Below are 27,491 nucleotides of genomic sequence, written 5' to 3'. Positions count from 1 at the left end.
GAGAAATAATTTTCATTTCGTCGTTTACTGGTTCAAGGTCATTTTGTAAACTGTTACCAGAAACTACTACGGTAGATTGCCCAAGTACGGTAGTTACACTTATCGAAACGAGCCATTCCGTAAATGTGACAGCATATCTCCAAAGCCACATTACTGTGGGCGAAGATTTAGGGGGCGTTATCAAAAAATAAAACCGGCCTTCTCTGCTCCGATCCTGTAACTTCGAATGTAGGGTTAGTCCAATATATTGTCATGGCTCTGAGCTTTGGAAAGTCTTTCAGAGTATACCACAAAGTTAAAGAACCATACTCAGTAATATTAGAATCCAGGCGGAAAAAGGAAACACTGTTATTTGAGTCTGATGCCGTCGCAATACTCGGTAGGTGATAGCCTATCACTATTGAATGATATAATTATCGTTAAGCCTAACGTTAAGTATAGGCCCTACTGCGGCAATTTCAATTCCACAGAGGACTATATCCTGGTACTAGTAGGCTACGCCTAATACTATTAAAGTAGATGATCGGTCACTGTTTCGGTCAAAGACCTAGCGCAATGGTAATTAATAAAGGATGATCCTGATAACAGATCCTCAAGTTTCGATCAAATTTGGAAAATTGAACAGCAAATTGGCCTCACAGTAGCCTACTGATAGTTACTGTTAGGCCCAGCCCAAGCCCACCTGGGTGTAGCCTACGTAGGCCATGCCTTAGAGGCAAACTAACTTAAGTAAGCCTAACTAAGGTGACCAAACGTCCTCGATTTCTGGAGTCAGCCCTCTGATTTTATGGACCATGCACAGATCAAACTTGTTCCTGGACTTGTCCTTAGATTTCATACAGTATTTTCTCTGATCATTCCCAAAGTTTTAGATCTATCCAGAATAATGTAAATTTGATAAAGTTTTCATACAAAGCTCAGTTTATCACTGGAGTTACATAGGTTAATTTTAAATTGTGTACATATAACATGATTTATTTGTCATCATGTAAGTATGTTTTCAAACAGTAAAGGCTAAACATTACAGTACAGGTAAGTAGTGCAGTCTGTCACTGAATACTGAGCAAACTATTTAAACCTAAAGACGTGTTGATCAAGAGTGTAGTAACATAAATACCTGCATAGTGTATCAATGTGGGTCAATTTTACATCCGTCTGCACATATCTGTGGCCCTTTCATTTCCTAAGCTGTTTCACCTCCTTTCTATCAGTCTTTTGTTATTCTATTCATTTGACATTGGTCCAAGTTAGTTGTTTGTCCATTTGGTTTCAGTTTGGCTCTGAAGAAGATGTTAGGAACAAAACATCAGACATATTCTAACTGTTACATTTACCGGCCTAACTTTAGAATCCGTACCACATGAATGGGATAGCTTACTTCGAATCGGCAGAATAACAACTGAACGTGTGTGCTCGCTTGGTTTCTGTCTCCCAAATCAATAGAATATTAGTCAGTGAATAGGTGCGTCGCGTGAATGATTCACTGGAATGAATTAAAGGGGTAGAGATGGTACGGATTCTAAATTAGTACCCATTTACCTATATACAGGAATTTTTGCAGTTATGTAGTTTGTTAATAGTTTCTTCTGTCTTAGCTCCTATATCCTGTTTCTTATCGATTGTAATATTTAAATTGACATTTCAGCACCAGAAGAGACAGATGTCTTGAAGAAGCAGTATGTACAATTACTAGATGCCTATGGCTGTCTTGGGGTTCTCAAGCTGAAAGATGGTAAATAGTTGGATTTACAGTCTTTACATTTATTTCAGTTACAAATTGAAAGTAATTCTTCATTGGGTTCAGGAATGTTCTTGAAACATCTTACTGTACATTACTTTCTTAATTGGTTCAGGTATAATTTGTTCATACTGTTCTATGAACTGGTTTATCAGTATCTTGCATCACATAACAAACTAGGAAAGTATACAACTGTAAAGTTGTGCAAATTACGTACAGTACTACACCTTCTTGACATAAAACCTTAACTTAACTTTCAAAAATATGGCAAAGTTTGTTAACCCAAAATTTGCTACACAAACAGTGGTTGCTGTAGTACATTGTAAGTAAACATGAAAATTTATAACATTTATTATTGATGATCAGTTTAAGTCAGTCACGAACATACTTTATTTTTTTAGAATATTTAGATGATGTATCATTATTGAAGGTGGTTACAAAGCTATGCCATGTTTCTCTTAGGCAGGGACAGTACCTGTATTCTTTACCTGATCATGGTAACAGGATGTGTGTCAGTTGGCAAGATAAATGACAGCGAAATATTCCGTATCACTGCCACATCTTTCCTCTCGCTGAGACATGATGCTTCTGATGAAGAAAGAATACAAGAGCTGAAGAAGCTCCTTAGCTCTGGGACTTTCTACTTTTCTTGGTCAAGCACCGGGGCAACCTTTGATCTCAGCTTGTGTGCCCAAAGGCAGGAACAGAAACATGTCACAGATAACAGATTTTTTTGGTGAGTACTCTAATTTAGAGTTAGCAAAAAATGAAGTAATGAGGAACACTTTTCATTGAGTGCTGATTATCCACTACAGATGCAAGAATGTCTGCAGTTAGTAAGTCAATCAAATCACAGGAAATTTGGCAAATCATTCATTGACTTTTTTGAGTATGACAATCTCTGTCATGAAATCTCTGTAATGAAAATGTTGTTAGCCCTGTACCTTACTGTTGATTTGTTTTCAAACACTCTCAATCAACTGTAGGATTGGAGGAAATTTTGCCTTTTTTAGAAGAAGTTGTGGTTTTTTTTTAAGAGAAAGAAACAATGTTGTTCATTCAATAATGTATTTTGTTAAATGTTTTGCATAGGCCTCTAGAGACGTGAGTGTGTGTACTTGGGGTTTATTTCTCTACTAAATAGTTTGCATCTGCCGGGCGCAAGCAGTTTGAAGGGTTTGCGTCCCTGGCTAAACATTGCTTCCTGGATGCAGAATCCTGCATTGGTAACAATGCTGGATCATTGTTTGTATTGACTTATCTGAATAATAACCACTGTTACCTTATCTACATATGTAGGTAATCAATGATGGTGATCCATGTGCTGGTTCACAAACATTCGACGAACACAATTATTTTGCACAAATTGCCAAGTGTGACGTCAGTAAAAAAAGACTTACCTACTGTACACATAATACAGTACCTGGGTTGTCCTGATTCTTCATCCAACATTCAGTTTACACCTACTATCTGTGTAGAAAATTATGTTGGACAGTGTAGTCCATCGCTGTACATAATAACAGTTGTGCAGTATGTAACCTTTGTTCTCAAATCATTTGTTCATATGTCTCAATCAAGTTAACTTGGGCAGAGAAAAGTGTTCCATATGTGTAATATCTGGTAAATCATAATACTATATCTCTAGGCTTATAGTTAACTTCACATCTTATGATTCAGATTACTATTCTCTCGTTGAGCAGGAATCGGTCTCTCCATCTCCATCTAAGCCGGCACAATGTGGCTTGCTTGGATTGGCTTCTAGTGGCCATGTGTGGCGGTGTGGAGATTCGCACCATCTATTGTGGGACCAAACAGGCTAAAGCATGTCTGATATCCAGGTTGAGCTGTGAGAGGGCGGGCACCAGGTTCAATGTCCGAGGAACAAATGATGACGGCCATGTTGCAAACTTTTGTGAAACTGAGCAGGTAAGGTTAAATTTCTATATATATTGAAGATAGCATACAGTAGCATAGATTGCGAGCTGTGGCTGAAAGATTGTGCAGAAGAGGAGGTCGGTAGTACAGTAGTTTAACACTTAAGATAAAAAGAGCTGTTATCTGTTGATTATAGAAAAATTTACTAGACTGCTAAAGGTATTGTGATTGTGAACGTTTATTAGGTGTGAGTACCAATCAGTAAAAATGTCAGGATTTGTTCACCTTTATAGGTTATTTTCCTGGGTGACAAAGTGACTTCCTATGTACAGACACGTGGCTCAGTACCATTATTCTGGGAACAGCCAGGTATACAGGTGGGAAACCATCGAGTCAAGATGTCAAGAGGATTTGAGACATCTGCTCCTGCATATTACAAGTGAGTCTATTATGGAATTAACACAAACTCATTCAATTTGAGAAAAAATAGATTAACTTGCATGTCACATGATCAAGCAAAGTTTATTAACAGGAAATAGCCGTTTTGTGTGTGTGTGTGATGATCAGTCATTCAGTCTGTGTGTTCATCAGTCATTCAGTGTGTTCATCAGCCATTCAGTGTGTGCATTCGAACTTTGCTGTTACTATGGGTTACATGTTTAGGTTACATTGACTGTACATATATGCATTTAGTTTGAAAGTGCAGTAGGCAATAGAGGGGATATATAAGCATGTTCAGGAAGAAGCATGTGCCAATACTTACAGTTACTGTATTAGCAATCTAGTCATATTAATTTGATCACCATTTCTGTTCAAAGGCAGATTGTCATGCATACTGTAATGTCAGTGAGAAGCAAGTAGGTGGGAACACAAAGACACACATCATGGGGTATCTGGGTGGAGCTAAGAGGATCACACAAGTTTGTTGGGGTTTGTGAAAGGGAAATCATAACTTAACATAGGTTTGAGAAAGGGAGTTAGACGGGTGCTAAAAAGCCAAACATTGATTTTTTTTTAAGGTTCATATTAGAACTGTAATAAAGGGGTAAGATAAACATTGTCATTTGGTTCGGTCAAGGTTTGTGAGGAGGTAGATGAAACCCTTGTAATTGATTATTTTTATTATCATTATTTCATTATATTATCATGATATCATTATTTGAGTTTTATTATAAATTACTGAATTATATCTTTTAAGGTGATGGTTTTTAAATCTCCATGATGTTTCATTTCTCCCATCAGGCATTTAGAAGCTATGAAGACACAGTATGGAGAGCAGGTGATTGTTAACCTGTTGGGACAGAAAGAAGGTGAAGATATGCTTAGTAAGTCGTTCCAGGTCAGTCTAACTTCCATGCGGTTATTGTCAATTCCTAATGTTTGCAAGTAACATTAAACAAGATGAAAAAGGATGTACAGTCATTGTTTTATAATAGAACAGTTTGCTAGACCAATGAGAGGATACATTGATAATGTTTGCGCTACACATGAGAGGATAAATTTATAATGTTTGTAAGACACATGAGAGGACAAATTTATAATGTTTTTTAGACACATGAGAGGATAATTTTATAATGTTTGCTCTACAAAAAGAAGATGTAAAAGGATGTATATTCCTTGTTTTATAATAGAACAGTTTGCTAGACCAATGAGAGGATACATTTATAATGTTTGCTCCACACATGAGAGGACAAATTTATGTTTGTTAGACACATGAGAGGATATATTGATAAATGGTTGCTATACACTTGAGAGGATAAATGTTTGCTCTACACATGAGAGGATAAATTTATGTTTGTAATATACACCTGAGAGGATAAATGGTTGCTAGACACATGAGAGGAGGATATCTTCATAGTGTTTGGTAGACACTATTTAAGTAACTTGTGATAATGGCTGGAAGCTACTGTACAGTATCTACCTATCATTGATATAAACATCATGAGCATAAGGAAGTTATTAGATGGATTTAAATTTCAATTGGTGTGAGAATTCTGAAATGAACCTTTTCCATATTTGATAAGCTGGTGGAGCTAACATCACAGACTAGTAAGAGATGTAAAGTCATTAAGATGGTCAACATGTTATTATCCTTTGCATTTTTTAAAACTTTTCCCTTTTATCATATTTGAAGCTGTTATATCCCTGAATAACATAGCTGTGAGTGCCTACAGTAGTTTATCAGCAATGACATTAATGTTGTTTCCTTGGTAACAGCGACACCATGAAGCTTCAAGACACGCTCAGGACGTTCAGTTTGTCCTCTTTGACTACCATCAGAAGTGTAGAGGTGGTAAAACAGAGAACTTAAAAGAACTACACAAAACTGTGTACAAGCAAATGGAGTCTCATGATTTCTTCTTTCATGATGGAGGGAAAATTGTAAAGTAAGTATCAACACTGGGATGGGAAAGTTATAGTAACAATTTCATGCTAAAACCTTATTAACTGTCCATAATAAGTTAGCTTTAAGGATTGAGGGGATTGTTGGTTCTGTGGGTGGCCTTTGTTCTTTCCTCAGCTATCCACAGTTAGCTATTCCCTCATTTATTGGACTGGACCCGATGAAGGAAGGGGGTGGGGGGGGTGCTCATAATGGCCAGTGAAGTAGCCTGGAGGATAGAATGGGTTGTTGGTTCTGTCAATTTCTGTCACCTTCTCTCAGCTATCTACATGCTGCGGCAGATGTAGATTCTATTTTAAAGGGAGCATGGCAGTATTATTGTGAAGCTCCTTCTAAGTCACCATCTAAGTGAGCTGAGTTTTCAAGTTTTTTCTATTCATATTTTTTACATATTTATCTTCAGAACTCAAACTGGTACTATTAGAAGCAATTGCCTAGACTGCTTGGATAGAACCAACACAGTCCAGTCCTTCTTTGGATTCCAGGTAATCAAGCAATATAACAACAAGATAACAGCTTAAAGGGTTGGTTGCAGAGTCAGTAGTGGTGCCTTTTAGAGGGTTGATTGCAAAGGCAGTTGTGCCTTTTAGAGGATTGGTTGCGGATGCAGTAGTGGTGCATGTTAGAGGGTTGGTTGCAGAGTCAGTAGTGTTGCCTTTTTAGAGGGTTGGTTGCAAAGTCAGTAGTGGTGCCTTTTTAGAGGGTTGGTTGCAGAGTCAGTAGTGGTGCCTTTTAGAGGATTGGTTGCAGAGGCAGTAGTGGTGCATGTTAGAGGGTTGGTTGCAGAGTCAGTAGTGTTGCCTTTTTAGAGGGTTGGTTGCAAAGTCAGTAGTGGTGCCTTTTTAGAGGGTTGGTTGCAGAGTCAGTAGTGGTGCCCTTCAGAGGGTTGGTTGCAGAGGCAGTAGTGGTGCCTCTTAGAGGGTTGGTTGCAGAGGCAGTAGTGGTGCCTTTTAGAGGGTTGGTTGTAGAATCAGTAGTGGTGCCTTTTAGAGGGTTGGTTGCAGAGGCAGTAGTGGTGCCATTTATTGGGTTGCAGAGTCAGTAGTGATGCCTTTTAGATGATCAATCTAACAACTGTACAAATAGATAAGATATGTCCAAGTTTTAAAAGTACCCAATTTAGAGCAAACCAGACATCTTCTACAATTGCTGGCTGATCTTTTGGAAATTTGCCGTGTAGTCTAGTAGTTGTGCTTAAATAGTTCATACTAGATTTTATTTAACATTACACAGTATTTCAATGCAGCGATGCAAGAGTTAACACACCAATATCCTACATGCTCTGTCGTGCATTCTGATTGGTCAATCAGGTCTGAACTCTGCAAATGAAAAAATCTGATTGGTCCTAGATGAAAGACATAACCACAGACCGTGCAAGATCAGCACTCCATTACTCGAGCAATCATTTAGAAAACTGTCATGAAACCTGCAAAAACAGAGGAACAAAGAGTAACCCTCCAACTAACTAAGCTGCTATTGGTTTACAATAAAAGTAATTAGCATGTTATTTGTTAACAGTAAAAACTTGAGCCTAGTTAAAAATCAATTTAGTAGCTACTTTTAAAGTAAGGAAAAACCTTTTCTCACTACTTTGACTTAATGAGGGAAGGCAGGGGGGGGGTGCATTTGAGTTCCATCATCCACACCCATGGGACTTTAGATGAAACTAACCATTTACCATTTATCTTTTATTTCATCCACAGCTTTTAGACAAGCAGCTTGATTGCCTAGGTCTACTAGAAAAGCCTCAACTTGCTGCTAGGTTTGAGGAAGTTTATAAGAGTACTTGGTCAGCCAATGGACACCACATTAGCAAAATCTATGCTGGAACTGGAGCCCTAGATGGAAAGACAACGGTAGGTCTATGAATATTCATGAATATTCATTTAAAAGGTAGATTCTTCTTGTGCCAGAGAGAGGGAGGTATACAGTTTAGCTGGGTGAAAAAAGATTACAGATTTACAGGCTTGCGAAAAGTGTTGCGTGATGAACCTCCTTTTCATTTTCTTGACTATGGAGTTCAGTTGCCGCCCTTCACATTGTGTGTGTACATGTATGTACATGTATACATGAGGGCTTAGCACACACACATGTTGTGTGTGGACATAGCCAGAGCACAATGTATTTGTAAATCATCTTCTAAGATACATTGTAGATATCGGTAATACAGTAGCACTGGTAAAAGTTACCTCTAATCATTCTTTATTAAAGGCTGGTAAAAATTACCATCTTTTCATGTCTCAGTTCTTCCTCTGAATATTCTGGTTCGAAAAGATACGATTCCAATCCAAAGGCTTCCATTTTCTTTTTTGAAGATATTTGCTCGACAGTATATTGGAGTGCAATGATGGACGTAAGTAACGCTATCGCTAGGACTGAGTAAAAAAATCAAAAATCGTTAAAATCAAATCCTGGAAAAGATCCCAAAATTTATATTTCTACTGATACTCGTTACAATAACAAATTTCACACACTTTTTAAGCATTTTTACAGATCAATAAAGACAAAAGATATTTTTTGATCAATATTTTATTCATTACTATTGTTGATAGTACAATTCTAATTATTTTAGGGATTGGCAACGATTTTGTCTTGAAATCCGCGATGCGGCCAGCTTTCGTCACGATACATCCGGGAACTGGCTCAATTCAAACAAAATGGCGCGACACATGAACTACATTCAAATCGTTTTTTCACCTCAAAGAAGGGATTTTTATGCTTTTCTTTTGCTTTTACTGGAAAGACCATCTGTCAAAACGTAAGAATGGATGCAAAAAAAAACTAGGGTTTATTTCTCCTCTAAAGGCAGTAAAAGTTACCTCTATTCATTCTTTCTTAAAGGCTGGCCTCTAAGATCTATACATTGTAGTCTATATCTAGTATTGCCTCTATTCATTCTTTATTAAAGGCCGGCAAATTAAAGGATGGAGCACGCTCTGTCTCTCGAACTATTCAGAGTAATTTCTTTGATGGCAGCAAACAGGAAGCAATTGATGTGCTTCTCCTCGGCAGTACTTTAGTGGGTGACATTGCGGACAAATCAAGTTGCTTGCTACCAAAGAGTCATTTACATGGTAATTGTGTCCTCTTCTTGACAAACCTGCTAGAATAACACTATATCAATAAATATAAGGTAGCATGTTAATGTATAACATTTACCTCAATGTTCATTATTAAGCGATAGAAGATTGCTGGTTTCACTCTCGGTTCCAGGGAGAATACAACTTAGGAAAGCTGTGTGCGGAGTATATATTCAACTAAGAGCTGACCACGAATCTCATATAGGTAGAGAGAGGAGAGTGATGTTAGAAAAGGGTGTAGGGGAGGGGGTTAATTTAAGTAGGGTGTAGGTTGGAGGGGTTAATCTATGTCAAGGGTGTAGGTTGGGGAGGGGGTTAATTTAAGTAGGGTGTAGGTTGGATGGGTTAATCTATGTCAAGGGTGTAGGGTGGAAAGGTTAATCTATGTCAAGGGTGTAGGGTGGAAGGGTTAATCTATGTCAAGAGTGTAGGGTGGAAGGGTTAATCTATGTCAAGGGTGTAGGTTGGAGGGGTTAATCTATGTCAAGGGTGTAGGGTGGAAGGGTTAATCTATGTCAAGAGTGTAGAGTGGAAGGGTTAATCTATGTCAAGGTTGTAGGTTGGAAGGGTTAAATCTATGTCAAGGGTGTAGGGTGGAAGGGTTAATCTATGTCAAGGTTGTAGGTTGACAGGGTTTAATCTAAGTCATGTGTGTTGTTTGGGTTAATCTAAGTTAAGGGTGTTGATTGGGGGTTAATCTAAATCATGGCCATTCACATCAGGGATGGTTGCTATTCTTACTCAGTTTATCGTATTATTGTATCACGGATAGTTGTTAATCATTGTATAACTTTACTTTGGCCGATGGTCTGAGTCTAGATGGGCAATCACTGATCCTCATTTTGAGGGCCACATATTTCAGAGTGGTTTATGGCCATTTAATAGCTAAATCTGTTTAGTAAATTTTTCTACATCTGTCAGGGGATATTCAACTATGCACAAAGTCAACCATTGAGCATAGATACTGATTGTACAAGTAGTATTGGCTATTACTACTCATCAATCTTTTTTCATTCTAATTTCAGCTTCTCCGGAAATTTTGCGGACTTTTTGTAAACAAGAATCGCAGTTTACAAGCAAGGCTAATATGAGGATCTCTGTGGGTACATGGAATGTTAATGGTGGTCGGCATTTCAGGAGTATAGCCCACAAAAATGAGTCTTTATCTGATTGGTTGCTAGACAACCCTGCTGGTGTCAGTGAAACAGGTCAAGGTCAGTACAGGACAAGCACTACTTAAATTAAAGCAGCAGTTCGCGTTTTGTCGCTGTTTTCTACTTTTTTGACATGTCCATCAAGTTTTTTACATATATCAATCACAAAACAGCAAACTAAGATGTTAGCCAAGTTTTTCCCTGCCAACAACGTTAATTGGCGAGTAATTAAGGATATTTGCAGATAATGAGAAGAGTGTCCATGACAAATTCCACATTTAAAACTAAACGCATACAGTTCCCCCAAACCCACTAGTTTGAATTCAACCAATCAGAGATGCAGGTTTAGTATGAGCTGTTGCTAAAAATAGATTCAAGACTTTGCGTTGGTACAACCAGGGAGTTGTTATGGAACTCCCTTGTACAACTGCCATATAGACTGTACACAAATAAGGCATGGTGTTGTATTACGTATTGGTCAATGACGTTCGTAGTGTTTAAATATTCATATTATGGCCGAGGTTTATTGGGATCCCAACGGAAATATCTTGGAGAAGTTAAAAGTTGCAAATTTTCGACTTTTATGCCACCATTTGAAGTAAGATTTAAATAGATAAGCTAGTTATGTATGTCGTTATGGCATAGTGGAGTCAGTGAGGTTGGGAAAAATCATAGAAAAGGAAGCAAAATGCTGCTTTAAATCCAGCTTCCTCAACTTATCTGGCCCTGGTGTTTCACCTCTTAGTTCTTGGAACTGACCAGAAGATTCAGTTTGAAGGTTAAACAATGCTGTTCTTTATCCTGAGAAATGAAAAATAATTTCAAGAGTTTCCAAGGAAATAGTCGTGCATCTTCTAGTTCTTCATCATCCTGTTCACAATACTTTATTGTTCTGTGCTAGTACAACCTGTCACTCTGTGCAGTATTTAGAGCTAGTTTTATGGTATGGGCTCTAACAATGATTAATTATTGTACTGTGATATGAATACTACCTCTCGCTCTGTGGCAGTATATCTATAGGCTCTGAAGATGATTAATTATTGATTACTTATTGTAATATGCTAATCCATATGTAATATGCTAATACTGTCCCTCTGTGCAGTAGATAGAGCTAGTTTCATCGTATAGGCTCCTATGATGATTAATTATTGTACTATGTTAATACAACCTGTCACTCTGTGCAGTATATAGGGCTAGTTTAATTATATGGGCTCTGAAGATGATTAATTATTGTACTATGCTAACTGTAACTCTGTGCAGTATATAGGGCTAGTTGTATTGTATGGGCTCTCACGATGATTAATTATCGTACTGTGCTATCACTCTGTGCAGTATTTAGGGCTAGTTTAACTACATGAGCTCTCACAATAATTAATTATTGTACTATGTTAATACAACCTGTCACTGTGCAGTATATATGGCTAGTTTAATTATATGGGCTCTGACGATGATTAATTATTGTACTGTGCTGTCACTCTGTGCAGTATATAGGGCTAGTTTAACTGTACGATGATTAATTATAGTACTATGCTAATACTACCTAATTCTGTGCAGTACATCTAGGCTAGTTTGATTTTATGGGCCTTTATTAAATTGTCTTGGTTTGCTAATTTTGTAACACCCTTCTCCATTTGTTTTGATTCCTTTCTCCAGGTTGCTCTGCAGAAGGAGTTGACTTTGACGTACCTAGTGATATTTTTGCAATTGGTTTTGAGGAAATGGTGGACCTAAATGCTGGAAATATTCTTGTCACAAGGTAATATTGTGTCTACTGAAGGGGGTGGGGGGGGGGGGGGTTGGGGTCACTGTTTGAATTGGCATTATCCAGTTGCTATTTGTTGGATAAAAATTTCTTAACATTGGAGTAATTTTTTATATTAGGATCTTTTTATTATTTTATTACCTGATAAATTCATTACATGAGAGGTTAAAAGTCATTTCTTCGAAAACTGGAGCCTATACCGCAATGTTTGCAAAGATCCGTGATTTTGTTTGTACCCCAGGCTTATCCCTGTTAGTTATATGTATACAGATAGCATATTATATTGGTGGTTACCATGTAGTGTCATATTCTAGTCTTGTTTGGAAATCACCTCATGAGAGCTAGACAAATCAACCATTATGATCCTTACAGAGGTTTGATGTGCCTTTCTCATTAATTACACATTTTAAATTGGGAAGTCACATTTGTTGTTTAGAAAGTTTGACAAGTTTATTGGACTTGGGTGTGATGTGTTGTTTTCTTAACCCTTATGGTAAAACTTTTGTGTTATGTTTGCTGTTATTAGTCTTTCTAATCAGAGGGTGTGGGGCTTGGAACTGCAGAAGACTTTATCCAGAGATCATAAATACGTCCTTCTCGTGTGCGAGCAGCTTGTCGGTGTCTGTCTCTACATCTTCATCCGTCCTCATCTGGCCCCATTTATCAGGTTAGTTCACCAAATTTCAGAGTACTTGGATGTGGTTAATTGATGTAGGGTGGTTATTTGTGTGTCTGACGTATAGGTAAGGTGTGTTGTTTTAGAGTGGCATATAGTAGGGTTGAACACCTTGCTGATATAAGGTGTGTTGTTTAGAGTGGAGTCTAGTAGAGTTAAACTCCTTGCTGGGATTTAAGGTATGTGGATTTGAGTCATTATACACATACACTGTGCATCTAATCCTCAGGTTATCTGTATCACTGATATGTTTGGGTCCTTTACAATATATGTAATCGGCACCTTTTGTCCTGATATGGTTATATTTGCTGCCATTGGTATATTTAAATGTTAGAACAGAGATACATTTGGCATTAAATCACCAATAAAGCTACAATGACATTATCTCTGGTTTGACAAAGATTCAGTGAAATGTCCCTTTGTATTTCTATGTAGGGATGTAGCTGTTCAGACTGTGAAGACTGGTTTAGGTGGGAAAGCCGGAAATAAGGGAGCAGTCGGTATCCGTTTCATCCTTCATGGGACGTCCTTATGCTTCCTGTGCGGTCACTTTGCAGCTGGTCAATCCCAAGTTAAGGATAGGAATGAAGACTACACAGAGATAACCAAAAAGATGGTGTTTCCCATGGTAATCATTTCTTAACCTTAGAGCAGTGGTTCTCAAAGTGGTCCCTGCCGCCCCCCCCCCCCCCCGGGAGCATTGGGAAGTCTCGGGGTACACAGGAGTGGGGGGGTTGGCACTGATTTGGGGGCCCCTGGCGATTACGACACATCACTGCAGCTATTTAGGGCACAATAAGGCATCCAGGAGGTCTGGAAACAAAAACAATACATTTTGTGACCCAAAATAAATCAAAGATGGTATTAGAAATTCAATAACTCCACCGCTAGGTTCAATTTCTTTCGTGTTTGGATTATTGTGTAGCAGAGCTTCTCTTGTATCTTATAAGCGCCACCATTTTAGCCTGTCATTTGGGGTACTCCTTGAGCTGGTCACTGATCGGAAGTCTAGGGGAGGGGGTAGGGGGCATTGGGACAGTTCAACCTGGTCGAACGGGGCGGTTGTCCAATAAAGTTTTAGAACCACTGCCTTAGAGTTACCCTGTCAGTTCAAGACCTCACAATATCATGATTCTTACTCTCGATACTTGCTTGAATTTAAAGTTATTTTTCATCCTTTTTTACTCCAGTTAATTAATGGTAGTAGTTTGTCTGCTAAGGCATCATCGTACATGTTCTTCAAATACTAGCCTGCTATTATAATATTGATAATTGTGTATCCTTGAAGTGTGATCACATTTGGCATATTTGTTTCTAATATTTCCATTGTTTCTGTATTTACAATTTTATCATATTCAACAGTTTTGTAAGTTACGTAATTTTCCACATTGGATTAATGATCTGTGTCCATGCATCAAATATGCAACCAGGTGTTGACTCCATAATACATATTGCGCCAAGGATGTGGTTTTCAGCTAAATATGCAACAGTGTTTAACAGTTTTATAAATTTGCAAAAGCTGGTTTAATTGTTGCAATACCTTTCTTACCAAAGTACCACTGTGTTTTACCATAGTAGTCTGTCCTGTAATGAGGTGTTGTACAATATGCTTAAAGCCTAGCAGGAAACCTAGCAAAGTGAAGTTAACAAGGTTTCACCTCCAGGGTCACGGTGATGTCATACAGCATTAGAGCCCAGGATATCTTTTTGGGTATCTCACCTCCAGTGTCACTATGGCATCAGTTTCCCGACATGAAAATCAGCACTTGAAGTTTGAACAATTTTGATGGAAAATATGCCTATTTTTAGACATTTCTGCTTTTCTTCCTCAGGGTCGTGGTGTGCTCTCTCATGACTACGTGTTTTGGTGTGGAGACTTCAACTATCGTATCGATATGGAAAATGAATTAGTGAAAGACAGCATACAGAGTGGCAACTATGAGGACCTCAAGTTATTTGACCAACTTCTGATATCCAAGCAAGAAGGAGAGGTATAGTAGCCTAGGTTACCCAGTCCATTAGAACATCAGATAACATGGATGGGTGTTAAATGTTATAGAAGCCTAGGTTACCCAGTCCATTAGAACATCAGATAACATGGATGGGTGTTAAATGTTATAGAAGCCTAGGTTACCCAGTCCATTAGAACATCAGATATAAAGATGGTTGGGTGTTAAATGTTATAGTAGCCTAGGTTACCCAGTACATTAGAACAACATCAGATATAAAGATGGATGGGTGTTAAATGTTATAGGAGCCAAGACTAGTTCTGGCATCTCATTTTACCCACAATGTTACAGCAACTTATAAAACATTCTCTTGCATGATTATGTGTCATTGGTTTTACTTCTTAACAGTTTGTTTGCCAGTGTTTTATTTTACTTTTTGAGGGTGGGGGGGGGGGTTGGGTGACGGGTTGGTCACAAATGTTGGCTGATATTTGTGACATTTATGTAGTACCATATAAGTTTTCTAAGAAAGATGGCTAGCTGATCCCAAAATCACCACTGGCTTCCCAACAAGATAGATATTTTTTTCATTGTTTATTTTTCATTTTTTGAGCGACTAAGTTTTTTTTTTTTTTTGGGGGGGGGGCCTCCCAACAAAATAGATATACTGCCAAAAGAACTGTTGCCTTCCACCAGATGGTATGGAAGAGAAAATGATATTGGAGAACAGTGAGGCATATTCTAGTGTAAAGTTTGTTTCTTACTTATTCATATTTTGTAGAGTTTTGAAGATTTTAATGAGGGTAACATCCAGTTTGCTCCCACCTACAAGTACGACGTCTTCTCTGACGATTATGATACCAGCGAGAAGAACAGGACTCCTGCGTGGACTGATCGAGTTCTTTGGAGGAGAAAGTTTCCTGATTACTTAATGGATGGGCCAGAAGGTGGGACTTTACTTCTTAATTCTGTAGTGTCCATACAAGTATTTATAGGTCAAAGGTGAAATGGTTGTTACAGTATGGTTCCCCTCTGACAACGAAGCCAATTTTATGCTGGTGTGGTCCAGGTTGCATTTCTCTAGTTGGTGTGATCCGGGTTAGTTTTCGCTAGTTGATGTGATCCACAAAACTTGAATGCATCACCCTTACTCTTGTTCTGCTTACATTTTGGATATCATAATGATGTATGTATTTTTCATCCTCAGATTTTGAAGCTGTTACTTCTAATTGGGATCCAGGAAACATATTGCATTATGGGAGAGCGGAGCTTCGTGTATCTGACCACAGGTGTGTAGTGTTAGTTGAATACAAAATGTTAACTTCAAAGTAAGCACAGTTGAGATGTGAGATGTTCTGTCCATTGATGTAGTAAGTTTAAATTGGCTTTGTTTCTATGCTGACCACACTACAATGAAACCTGCAGTTCCCACATATTAGTTATACGTATAGTAAATGATAAACTATGTAGTAGTAGTTATATACATTGCTTACAGCCCATAACGCTACAAATTACTATAGCTACATGATACAACAATATAAAACCAGCATATTAACCTGCAGTTATCACATGTTAATTATACGTATAGTAAACGAGAACTATGTAGTGGTAGTTATATACATTGCTTACAGCCCATAACGCTACAAATTACTATAGGTACATGATACAACAATATAAAACCAGCATATTAACCTGCAGTACCCACATGTTAATTATACGTATAGTAAACGAGAACTATGTAGTGGTAGTTACATACATGGCTTACAGCCCATAACGCTACAAATTACTATAGGTACATGATACAACAATATAAAACCAGCATATTAACCTGCAGTACCCACATGTTAATTATATACGTATAGTAAACGAGAACTATGTAGTGGTAGTTACATACATGGCTTACAGCCCATAACGCTACAAATTACTATAGCTACATGATACAACAATATAAAACCAGCATATTAACCTGCAGTTATCACATGTTAATTATACGTATAGTAAACGAGAACTATGTAGTGGTAGTTATATACATTGCTTACAGCCCATAACGCTACAAATTACTATAGGTACATGATACAACAATATAAAACCAGCATATTAACCTGCAGTTATCACATGTTAATTATACGTATAGTAAACGAGAACTATGTAGTGGTAGTTATATACATTGCTTACAGCCCATAACGCTACAAATTACTATAGGTACATGATACATCAATATAAAACCAGCATATTAACCTGCAGTACCCACATGTTAATTATACCTATAGTAAACAAGAACTATGTAGTGGTAGTTACATACATGGCTTACAGCCCATAACGCTACAAATTACTATAGCTACATGATACAACAATATAAAACCAGCATATTAACCTGCAGTACCCACATGTTAGTTATATGTATAGTAAACCAAAACTATGTAGTGGTAGTTATATACATAGCTTACAGCCCATAACGCTACAAGTTACTATAGCTACATGATACAACAATATAAAACCAGCATATTAACCTGCAGTACCCACATGTTAGTTATATGTATAGTAAACAAGAACTATGTAGTGGTAGTTATATACATTGCTTACAGCCCATAACGCTACAAGTTACTGTAGCTACATGATACAACAATATAGAACCAGCATATTAACCTGCAGTACCCACATGTTAACTATATACATAGTAAACCAGAACTATGTAGTGGTAGTTATATACATTGCTTACAGCCCATAACGCTACAAATTACTATAGGTACATGATACATCAATATAAAACCAGCATATTAACCTGCAGTACCCACATGTTAATTATACCTATAGTAAACAAGAACTATGTAGTGGTAGTTATATACATAGCTTACATCCCCATAACGCTACAAACTACTATATAGCTACATGATACAAAAATATAAAACCAGCATATTAACTTGCAGTTCCAATTGTTCACATTGCCAAAGTTATTTAAAATGTTGTGCTCTTATTGCAATTTCCTTCAAAATGTTACTGCATCAATTATGTTATTGCTCTATATTTCCTTCATTCACCCAATTAAAACTGTCCCCCAAAGTAATAAATTCAAAGATATTGTCCATTGATCTGTCATAGTTGCTCAATTTGCTGCTAGGAGTTTAACACAGTACCGTTGTTCTCTGTAGACCAGTAATCGCCATTTTTGAAATTGAAGTCCTTAAAGTGGACGAAGAGAAGAGAGAGACACTCTACCATGACATATTCTGCCAGCAAGGTCCTCCTGACGGAACCGTTATTATTTCTCTACCCAATGGTGAAGAATTTGATGATCTGATGGTCGATAATACTCTAGAGGGCATGTCGGGATGTGGAGATGTTATTCTAGTAAGGTGAGTACTCACAATGGTTTACACAAACATGTGTGTGTATGTCAGGGACTCAATCGATAATACTCTAGAAGGCATGTTGGGATGTGGAGACGTTACTCTAGTAAAGTGAGTCCTCACAATGGTTTACACAAACATGTTTGTGTATGTCAGGGACACAATCAATAATACTCTAGAAGGCTTGTCATTACTGTGGAGTCTGGGTCTGAAGTACTCTTGCAGGAGCCTGTATGGACTGGTCTTACAGTGGAGTCTGGGTCTGAAGTACTCTTGCAGGAGCCTGTATGGACTGGTCTTACAGTGGAGTCTGGGTCTGAAGTACTCTTGCAGGAGCCTGTATGGACTGGTCTTACAGTGGAGTCTGGGTCTGAAGTACTTTTACTGCTACTGGTATTACAGTGCAGTTGACTGAGTTAGAGTTATAAAGTGTATTCTTGCAGTCTCACTCTGCAAGTCATAATACATTCCTGTAGGGTCTATTTTTTCTGTAAGAAAGAATTAAGACGTTTCCTAACAGTGATTCCTTTACTGCAGGTAGAGGATGATTGGACAGGTCCATTAGCTTTACAGGTGGCCAAGAAATGACCAGATTCTGTCAGATTTGTTAGTAACGGATCCTGACATTTAGCTTTGCACAGCTATGGTATAATTGTTGTTATTAAAATGCAAGAATAATTTAAAGTTAACCTCTGTATGGATTTGAGAGGTAAACAATGCAGAATCCACGACAGGTCACTGCACAGTGTCCATCTTTCGTTCTTTTTTCTTATCTTTTAAGGTTTGTCAATGATACAATGGTGTTGACATTCAGAGATGGAAGGGATGCCCTGGAAGCTCTGAAGTTTGATGGGATAGAGGTAATACACTGATAATCTTACCATATGAACTCTAACACTAATTGAATGGTATCATTCTATAATGCTTGCGTGACATTTGCCTAAAACACCGCCCCCTACTCTGCCTAGATGCTCAGAGTGAAGTGAAGTTCCAAAACCACGTTACCCATTCCATTATCCCACTCAACCTGAAAGCAATGCTTGGAATTAGGAGCATGTGTTTCAATCATTCATACTTTATAGTAGACCGATTGTTTTATTTAGGACGCCTCGCTCCATAACAAAACGTTTTGGCAGTTACTGTTGGTGCGCTCCAAACGCCTTGCATATTATGCTAATTAGTCGTTATTCGATTACCCTTATTCGATTGCCATTCTTCGACTAGTGAAAATAACCCTATACATTTCATTTTAAGCATGACAAGTAGTGACAAAGATTCTTATACTTTCAGTATGCAAATTAAGTGTTCAGTGGCATATGTAGCTGGTCATTATGATACAGCTATCATAGCATGGGTAGCTGGTCATTATGATACAGCTATCATAGCATGCATAGCTGGTCATTATGATACAGCTATCATGGCATGCATAGCTGGTCATTATGATACAGCTATCATGGCATGCATAGCTGGTCATTATGATACAGCTATCATGTGTTTCTGTTTTCTGGTGAAAACAAAATGGGAGTTTTTATTGTTATAAAGGTCTTTTTCCTTAATAGGTCGTGAGTTACTTAGGCCTTATGTACCTCTGTTTAACTTTAGTTCATGGCCAGACCAGGCTTTGCTTCTTATGTCTTGATTACGAAATAAAGAAGTCTATGGAAGCTACATTCCGAGAGGTGTTTTTTTTCATGTGTCTGTTGTAATGGTAGACTAAAGCCATAAAGGGAGATTGCTTTATGTTCCTTTCTTAAGCAGGGTTTAAGAATCATTCACAGGAATATTTTGGGCGTCAGAACAATGGATTAGAACTAAAAGGAGATAAATGGTTTTATTTCTGTTGGATTTAGATTAAGAGGGTAGAAGGTACCTGATGAACTGGTCTTAACTTTAGCACTGATGATAGCCAGCTGTTATTTTTTGTCATAAACAACCCTGAAGAGTTAATATATAAATCTATTAATATTGTGATTTTGGCAGTAATTCTCTCTTTTTACTTCTAATTCTGTTTGGCGGAACTAGCTCTGTCAGAAACTTCTCAGTGTCAAGTTAAAGAATGAAGCTTGGAAACAGCAGTTGGAGGAAGAACTTGCCATGTTCACACCAAACACAGAGAGGCTGTTCAATCCCATCTCTTCGTCACTTCTGGGAGAAAGCTTTGATATTCCTTCTATGAGCTTTGATATTGATGGTAAGTTTGAATCACCTTGGGTGTGATGTAAGGACATCATGACCACAGCATTCAGAGAGTTTGCCTTGGAGAGAGTCACTGTTGGAACTAGCTGACCATTCTCAAGTAACTGGAAATTAAAATCTGTTACTTGGCCAATCTCAAGCAGGAGCTAAAACTGCATATGGTTCTTTGATGTTGTTTGGAATTCTCAATATGTTTCCTTTTTTGCAACCCAAATTAATTCTAATGATTGATGTAACATTGTGTAATGTGTTTATAGATGCTGGGTGTAGCTGAAAATACTTTTGGCTTTAATTGTTATGTACAATGATAGCTTTCAGTAATAAGTTAACAATTAAATCCCAGAACAAATGCAGGATGTGACAGTGAAATCCTAGAGCAATGGAAGATGTGACAGTTAAATCCTAGAGCACTACAGGATTTGGCAGTTAAATCATAGAGCACTACAGGATTTGGCAGTGAAATCCTAGAGCAATACAGGATGTGACAGTTAAATCCTAGAGCAATACAGGATGTGACCGTTATATCCTAGAGCAATACAGGATGTGACAGTTAAATCCTAGAGTAATACAGGATGTGACAGTTAAATCCTAGAGCAAATGCAAGATGTGACATATTCTTGCTGTTCATTACCTACCACAAACCTGGTTATATACTCTCTGCTGTCATTGTAGTTATCACCATAAACTTGGTTTGGAGACTTACGTCCATCATTTTTCCATATTTTAACTCCAGATGAAGAATTACAGATGTTTGATACAAGCCTAGATGTAAACACTGAGCTTCCTGCACCTCTGGTGCCGTCTGCAACTCGCAGCTACACTCCATCTCCATCAGACGAGGGTCCTCAGCGACCTCCCAGACCAAGTAAACCCGCCAAGGCCCCACCAAGGCCCGCTAAAAGACCCACTGCAAAGACAGAGACAGTTGTAGCACAAGCACCGCCGCAACCTGTCCAGAGACTGAAGCCACCTGCAAGACCCCAAATGAACCGGCAAGAACCCCTGAAGGAGGAGGAGGAGAGAGTCATGACTCAGAGGAAAGAACGGCCTCCCAGACCAGATGGGCCACCTCCTCGGCCAACAAGTGGACCACCAAGACCGGTTCCTCCTCGACCAGTTGTACCAGAGAGGACAGTCCCTCCGAGAGGAGGGTTAGGTTCAGACGAGGGCTCTGTTAATATCTCTTACAGGGTAGGTGAAGATGATTTGCTCTGGGGATGAGTGCCTGTTAGCTCATTCATACACACTTCTTCTTCTTCATCACTGTGTTACTCTCTTCTCATAGAACTTTAAAACTATTGTAAACATACTTCTGTGTTACAGTGACCATGTTAGTGCTCATATTTCATCCCAATAGTATCTGTTTTTTTCACTGTGTTACTTTTTCACTGTGTTACTTTCTTCTCATAGAACTTTAAAACTATCGTATATATATATGAGTGCCTGTTATCTCATTCATACACACTTCTTCTTCTTCATCGCTGTGTTACTCTCTTCTCATAAAACTTTAAAACTATCGTAAACATACCTCTGTGTTACAGTGACCATGTTATGGCTCATATTTCATCCCAATAGTATCTGTTTTTTTCACTGTGTCACTTTTTCATCACTGTGTTACTATCTTCTCATAGAACATTAAAACTATCATAAACATACCTTGGTGTTACAGTGACCATGTTATGGCTTATATTTCATCCCAATAGTATCTGTTTTTTTCACTGTGTCACTTTTTCACTGTGTTACTTTCTTCTCATAGAACTTTAAAACTATCGTATATATATATGAGTGCCTGTTATCTCATTTATACACACCTCTTCTTCATCGCTCTGTTACTCTCTTCTCATAGAACTCTAAAACTATCGTAAACATACTTCTGTGTTACAGTGACCATGTTATGGCTTATATTTCATCCCAATAGTATCTGTTTTTTTTCACTGTGTCACTTTTTCACTGTGTTACTTTCTTCTCATAGAACTTTAAAACTATCGTACATTTATGTGGTCTGTTATCTCATTTATACACACCTCTTCTTCATCACTGTGTTACTCTCTTCTCATCGAACCTTAAAACTATGTAAATATACCTTGGTGCTACAGTGACCATGTTATGGCTTATATTTTATCCCGATAGTATCTGTTTTTTTTTTAACCACCTCCATGCTGCTTGTCTTTCAAATCATTATTAGCAGTACTGTAAATACCACTCAATTAAGACTGAACGACAATATAATATAGCGTCCAAAGGTTGGCCTGTTTGGCGGTTAGGCAGCCACAGTGCAGATGTACTAAAGAATTGCACAACTTGGTATGTGGATTAGATATTTAGCAAGCACTAAGCACCCACTTGAGGGCTCAGATTAGTATTTAGGAGCTCACTTGAGGGATCAGATTGTAACATGTAAGCCGCAGGATCAGATCAGATCATATCATATCAGATCAGATCAGATAAAGGATCAGATCATATTGTCAAACCCCCACTCAGATCATAATGTGCAAGCCCCACTTGTATGTATGTATGTATTTTAGATCCTCCTGCAAGCAGGAACTTGTGAAGAAGCCTCATTCGCTTATCAAAGCCGCAAGATGACAGAAGGCAGTCTCTTAGTTCATATTTAATGATAATGAATGTCAATTGTCAACAACTCTGTAACTGGACGACATACATTAATCTTGGAGTGACTCGAACCGGGGACCTTATGATTGAAAGGCATCGGCGTTAACCACTGAGCTAACACTCCTAAATGTGTGCTAAATGAGTGCTAAATGTGTTAACGTCATTGGCTGTTTGAAAATTGTAACAGCATTGAGAAAGGGCATAACGGATCAACTGAGGGGAAAATAAGATACTGTATTTATTTCACATATTTATCATTTTGAAGAATGTAACATTTAAAAGTATTTAAACTTATCAATGTAGATTATCACAAATCATAAACAACATTGTTGTTGTATATTTTCTATGATATTATTAGTACTATTATTGTTGTTGCTGTTGTCATTATTTACGATGTTTCATCTTCATTAGTCTCTATGTGTGTAATACAGTACTCTGGACATGTTTACTCATTCCAAGACACACACAAACTTTGGCAATCACCTTCATCCAATATATGATCTAAGAAAGTTGCAGATCGAATTGTTTAGTTATGTCCATATAAAATAGTTGTATTTATGGTAGTATTGTATAGTATTACTTGCTTTCCTTGCAGTGTGATGGTGAACACTAAAGAAGAGCTTAATAAGATATATTTTTATTTCATATGGTCAATGTTTAGTGTGCTGGTTAGTGTGGTGAACTGTTATAGAAGAGCTTCATAATATATATTCTTATCTCGATCATATGGTTAATGTTAAGTGTGCTGGTCAGTGTGGTGAAAGCTATATAGAAGAGTTTCATAAAATATATTCTTATCTCATATGGTCAATGTTAAGTGTGCTGGTTAGTGTGGTGAACGTTATAGAAGAGCTTCATAAAATATATTCCTATCTCATATGGTCAATGGTAAATGCGCTAGTTAGTGTGGTGAACGTTATAGAAGAGCTTAATAAAATATATTTTTATCTCATATGGTCAATGTTAAGTGTGCTGGTTAGTGTGGTGAACGCTTTAGAAGAGCTTCATAAAATAAATACTTATCTCATATGGTCAATGTTAAGTGTTCTGGTTAGTGTGGTGAACGCTATAGAAGAGCTTCATAAAATATATTCTTATCTCATATGGTCAATGTTAAGTGTGCTGGTTAGTGTGGTGAACGCATATAGAATAGCAATATTAAGCGTGTGGTGAACTGTTATGTGAATACTGATTGTAATCACAGCAGCATCACATGACTGTTGAACCTATCCTAGTATGCTGTACGTTCCTACATCTTCACTAACCTATGTGATTTCTTTTTTTGTTGCCTTTGTCTTTGCATGGCTATTATTGTCCATTTTGTTTCCCTTGTTTTTTTTTTGTGCCCAGCCTGCTTCTGTCCCTGATAATGACATCAGCAACCCATATGACATCAAACATCAGGTACATGCCAAGACCACAGAGGAGGCATTGGATGCTTTAGGACGGTTGGGTATGGTGCCTTTTGGGGGTGGTCCAATCGTACCTCAACGAGATTCTGCCTCTTCCAGTCCTGACGAGGAGAAGCAAAATTTAGAGAATGAGAAAGCTGAAAAGCTCCCTGAGCCTGTTCCAAGAAGAAATTTGCAGCCCAAGCCTAGACCTAGGAGCACAATAGAAGCATCAGCAATGCCACCACCTAGGCCACGCCCTAGACCGCAAAGTACACTCATTCCTGTCGGTAGCAGGATGGTCACATCACAGACCAAAAATGCTCCGTTTCCAGCTAAGCAACCAAGATCGGAGGGCACATCAGATAGAGAGATGCCTCGTCTGCCTCCTCGTAGAACTTCCAAAGTCATCTCAGAAGAGCAAATAGTATCATCATCATCAACTCAGTCGGTCAGTTCACCTCCGCCAGTCCAGGGAGTGCCATTAGAAACAGGTCCCCCTAGATCTGTTCCTCCAAAACCAGTTAAGAGACAGAATTCTAGAGCAGAAACTTCTCCTTCAAAGCCGCATTCCTATGTTCCTCAAGGTAGTAAAGAAAATGTACCTCAACTCCCTGTGAGGAAAGGGCACACCCTGGAAAGGTGCTCAGCTGTCAATAGCTACCAGCCCGTCGACTCTTTACCAGCGCAGCAGAGAACAACGGAAGACACAAAATTTGTCAACAGACCGATGAGAAAAGCGCCCTCAGTGCCTCCTGGTAAAAGAAAAACTGCATCGCAAAGATCTATGACACTCCCTCCAGGATCTTCATTATCTTCACAGAAGTTGACAGATATTGACTTGCTCTTCAGCAGTGACTCTGGAGATGTAACTGTACCTCTGGTTCCTCAGCTACCAGCTCCTTTAATCCCAGTGTCTGTCCCTCCAGTTGGCAGACCACCAAAACTTCCACCCAGAAATCCACCCCCGCCCTGAAGATGTACTGCAGTAGTGGTCATCACTAATAGATTCAGAAGAGGCTGTCAGGAAAGAGCCAGGGATTATGAAGAAATGCTATAGTTGTCTGGTGCACATAAATAGAGTGGTGTAAAGAGATACAAGTTTATTGACTGGACACACGTGTATCCGGCATGTCCATTGACCAAACACATGTATTGGGCATGTCCATTGACCAGACACATGTTTATTGGGCATGTCCATTTACCGGACACATGTATCGAGCATGTCCATTGTCCTGACACGTATCTGGCATGTCTATTTACTGGACACATACCTGTCATGTCCATTGACCGAATACACGTGTATCTGGCATGTCCATTGACTGGACACATGTGTATCTGGCATGTCCACTGACCTGATATGTATCTGGCATGTCCATTGACCAGACACACGTGTAACTGGCATGTCCAATGACCAGACATGCGTGGACAAGACAAGTGTTTGGCATGTCCATTTACTGGACACCTGTCTGGCATGTCCATTAACTGAATACAAGTGTATTTGGACATGTCCATTTACCTGACACATGTATCCAGCATGTCCATTGACTGGGCACGTTAGTCTGGCATGTCCATTGACCGGACATAATTGTCCAGCAGGTCTATTAACCGGACACATGTGTGTCTAGCATTTCTAATGAATGCATATGGAGCAGAAGTAACCAATTATGATGTTCAATATATTCAAAGAATCCTACAACTGAATGTTTTTAATACTTCTCTTATAGCTTCCCAATGTACATGTTCAAAGATGCATTTACAAGTGTGCAAGAAAAAGTGCAATTTTGTTTGTGTTTAATATCATATTTAAAGATATCATATTTTCCAGCTTCAAATTGACTTGATTTGTACTTGTGCCCAATGTTTTATAATTTTGACCAATGTTTTAGAATATTATGTGAAGATTGCGAGATATGTAGCCTGTATGGTGTTACACTAGCTTTGAAACATGGTTCAAGAATAGCAGCCCTTGTCATTTTGTCAATCATTGCCTCAAATTGTTGATATATCTAGGCCCGGCTAGAGTGGGGTCAGGGAAACTGCTGCCCAGCCCTGGGTACTAAATTATTAAATGTATAATTTGAGGGCAGGTGACCCCCTCCCCCCCCCCATCCCCGGCCCCGAATTATGGTGGCTCTAATTTTACTGATATTGCATCATACATGAATTTGCATGTAGTCATTAGGAGTCTCAACACACTTACTTTTATTACATTTAAGATTTAGTAGAAATTTAATTTTATCTTAAAATTTTGTTTGTTTTTAAATTGTTTTTTAAGCATATGTAGAAATTTAAATTTACCACCAAAGATATGATACATTCTTTCTTTTGCCCTCAGTAAGAAACAAACTAATGTCTTGATCAAATGGCTTCTGCCTGTCCAGCATGATCAAAATGTTTACCAGATCAAAATTATATCGTAACTTTTCGTAAATGCAGCTCAATGATAACTTGGTACTGATGCACTTCCGGTCATGAATAATGAAGCAGAGTTGATCTTGGTTTATCATGTCTGTTAAATTAATCCTGGTATGTTGATGTCATCATGATATGTCGATATTTCAATAAACCTCGTTTGTATAAACCAAATTAGTTTAAATTTGCTTTGAACTCATTGAGTGTTTTTGTTGTTGTCTGAATTAATTGTGGGCTGGTGATGTCTCTCCCACCATATTAACCAATGATCAGCTTTGTAGGTGGCAATTAAACAATGGAAGTATTTCATCACATGGGTAGGGGAGTGGGGAGCATTGGTGGGGAGGGGGCAGGGGAGGACACATTGACCAATGATCAGCTTTGCAGGTAGCAATTAGACAATAGAAGTATTTCATCACATGGGTAGGGGGAGTGGGGAGCATTGGTGAAGAGGGGGGGGGCAACATATTGACCAATGATCAGCTTTGCAGACCTGTAGCAATTAAACAATGGAAGTACTTCATCACATGGGTAGGGGGAGTGGGGAGCATTGGTGGGGAGGGGGTAAACATTGAACAATGATCAGCTTTGCAGGTAGCAATTATACAATAGAAGTACTTCATTACATGGGTAGGGGGAGTGGGGTAAACTATTATAATAACTTAAAACATTTTAACTGCATTTGATTGAAATCAATTGTATTATTTAAAATTCATTTTAATACATACTTCAGCTGTGAAATGTGATGGTAAAATGACGTCTTTTGAACTAGGACTTTCTAGAGAAAGTTTGGCATTAATTGGCACAATTGTATTGACATACCAAAAGATGAATAAATATCATAATCCATTTACATTTATGATAAAAGAATCAACATCATCAGATTACAAT

The 27,491-nt window shown here is 38.2% G+C and overlaps 1 protein-coding gene across 2 annotated transcripts; it reads left to right on the top strand.

The window, feature by feature from the left end:
• Window positions 1–158: 158 nt before the first annotated feature.
• LOC139982576 (synaptojanin-1-like) lies at window positions 159–26,777 on the top strand. Of its 2 annotated transcripts, none has more exons than XR_011798206.1 (22): window positions 159–379; window positions 1,646–1,732; window positions 2,201–2,474; window positions 3,439–3,664; window positions 3,907–4,052; window positions 4,856–4,952; window positions 5,831–6,000; window positions 6,421–6,502; window positions 7,721–7,873; window positions 8,926–9,091; window positions 10,123–10,311; window positions 11,905–12,007; window positions 12,540–12,680; window positions 13,125–13,317; window positions 14,522–14,680; window positions 15,420–15,585; window positions 15,846–15,927; window positions 17,788–17,991; window positions 18,767–18,845; window positions 20,008–20,176; window positions 20,915–21,755; window positions 21,885–22,622. XR_011798206.1 is itself a non-coding variant. In XM_071995491.1 (22 exons), exons 1-22 carry the CDS (start codon window positions 253–255, stop codon window positions 25,159–25,161), a joined length of 4,488 nt encoding a protein of 1,495 aa, XP_071851592.1. In that variant the 5' UTR covers window positions 159–252; the 3' UTR covers window positions 25,162–26,777. The 2 variants fall into 2 exon arrangements, 1 of the variants encoding a protein (XP_071851592.1); XM_071995491.1 differs by lacking the exon at window positions 21,885–22,622 and adding an exon at window positions 24,145–26,777 and having other exon boundaries at window positions 20,915–21,372.
• Window positions 26,778–27,491: the final 714 nt, after the last annotated feature.

This window comes from Apostichopus japonicus, chromosome 16 (assembly GCF_037975245.1).
Source record: "Apostichopus japonicus isolate 1M-3 chromosome 16, ASM3797524v1, whole genome shotgun sequence".
Lineage (NCBI taxonomy): Eukaryota > Metazoa > Echinodermata > Holothuroidea > Aspidochirotida > Stichopodidae > Apostichopus > Apostichopus japonicus.
This window is presented reverse-complemented; position numbering and strand designations above follow the sequence as displayed.

Coding starts and splice junctions, on each gene's coding strand:
- LOC139982576 (XM_071995491.1), top strand. CDS start 253: ATGGCTCTGAGCTTTGGAAAGTCTTTCAGAGTATACCACAAAGTTAAA. Junction 380..1,645: donor TGATGCCGTCGCAATACTCG/GTAGGTGATAGC, acceptor TTGACATTTCAG/CACCAGAAGAGACAGATGTC. Junction 18,846..20,007: donor TGAAGTTTGATGGGATAGAG/GTAATACACTGA, acceptor TGGCGGAACTAG/CTCTGTCAGAAACTTCTCAG.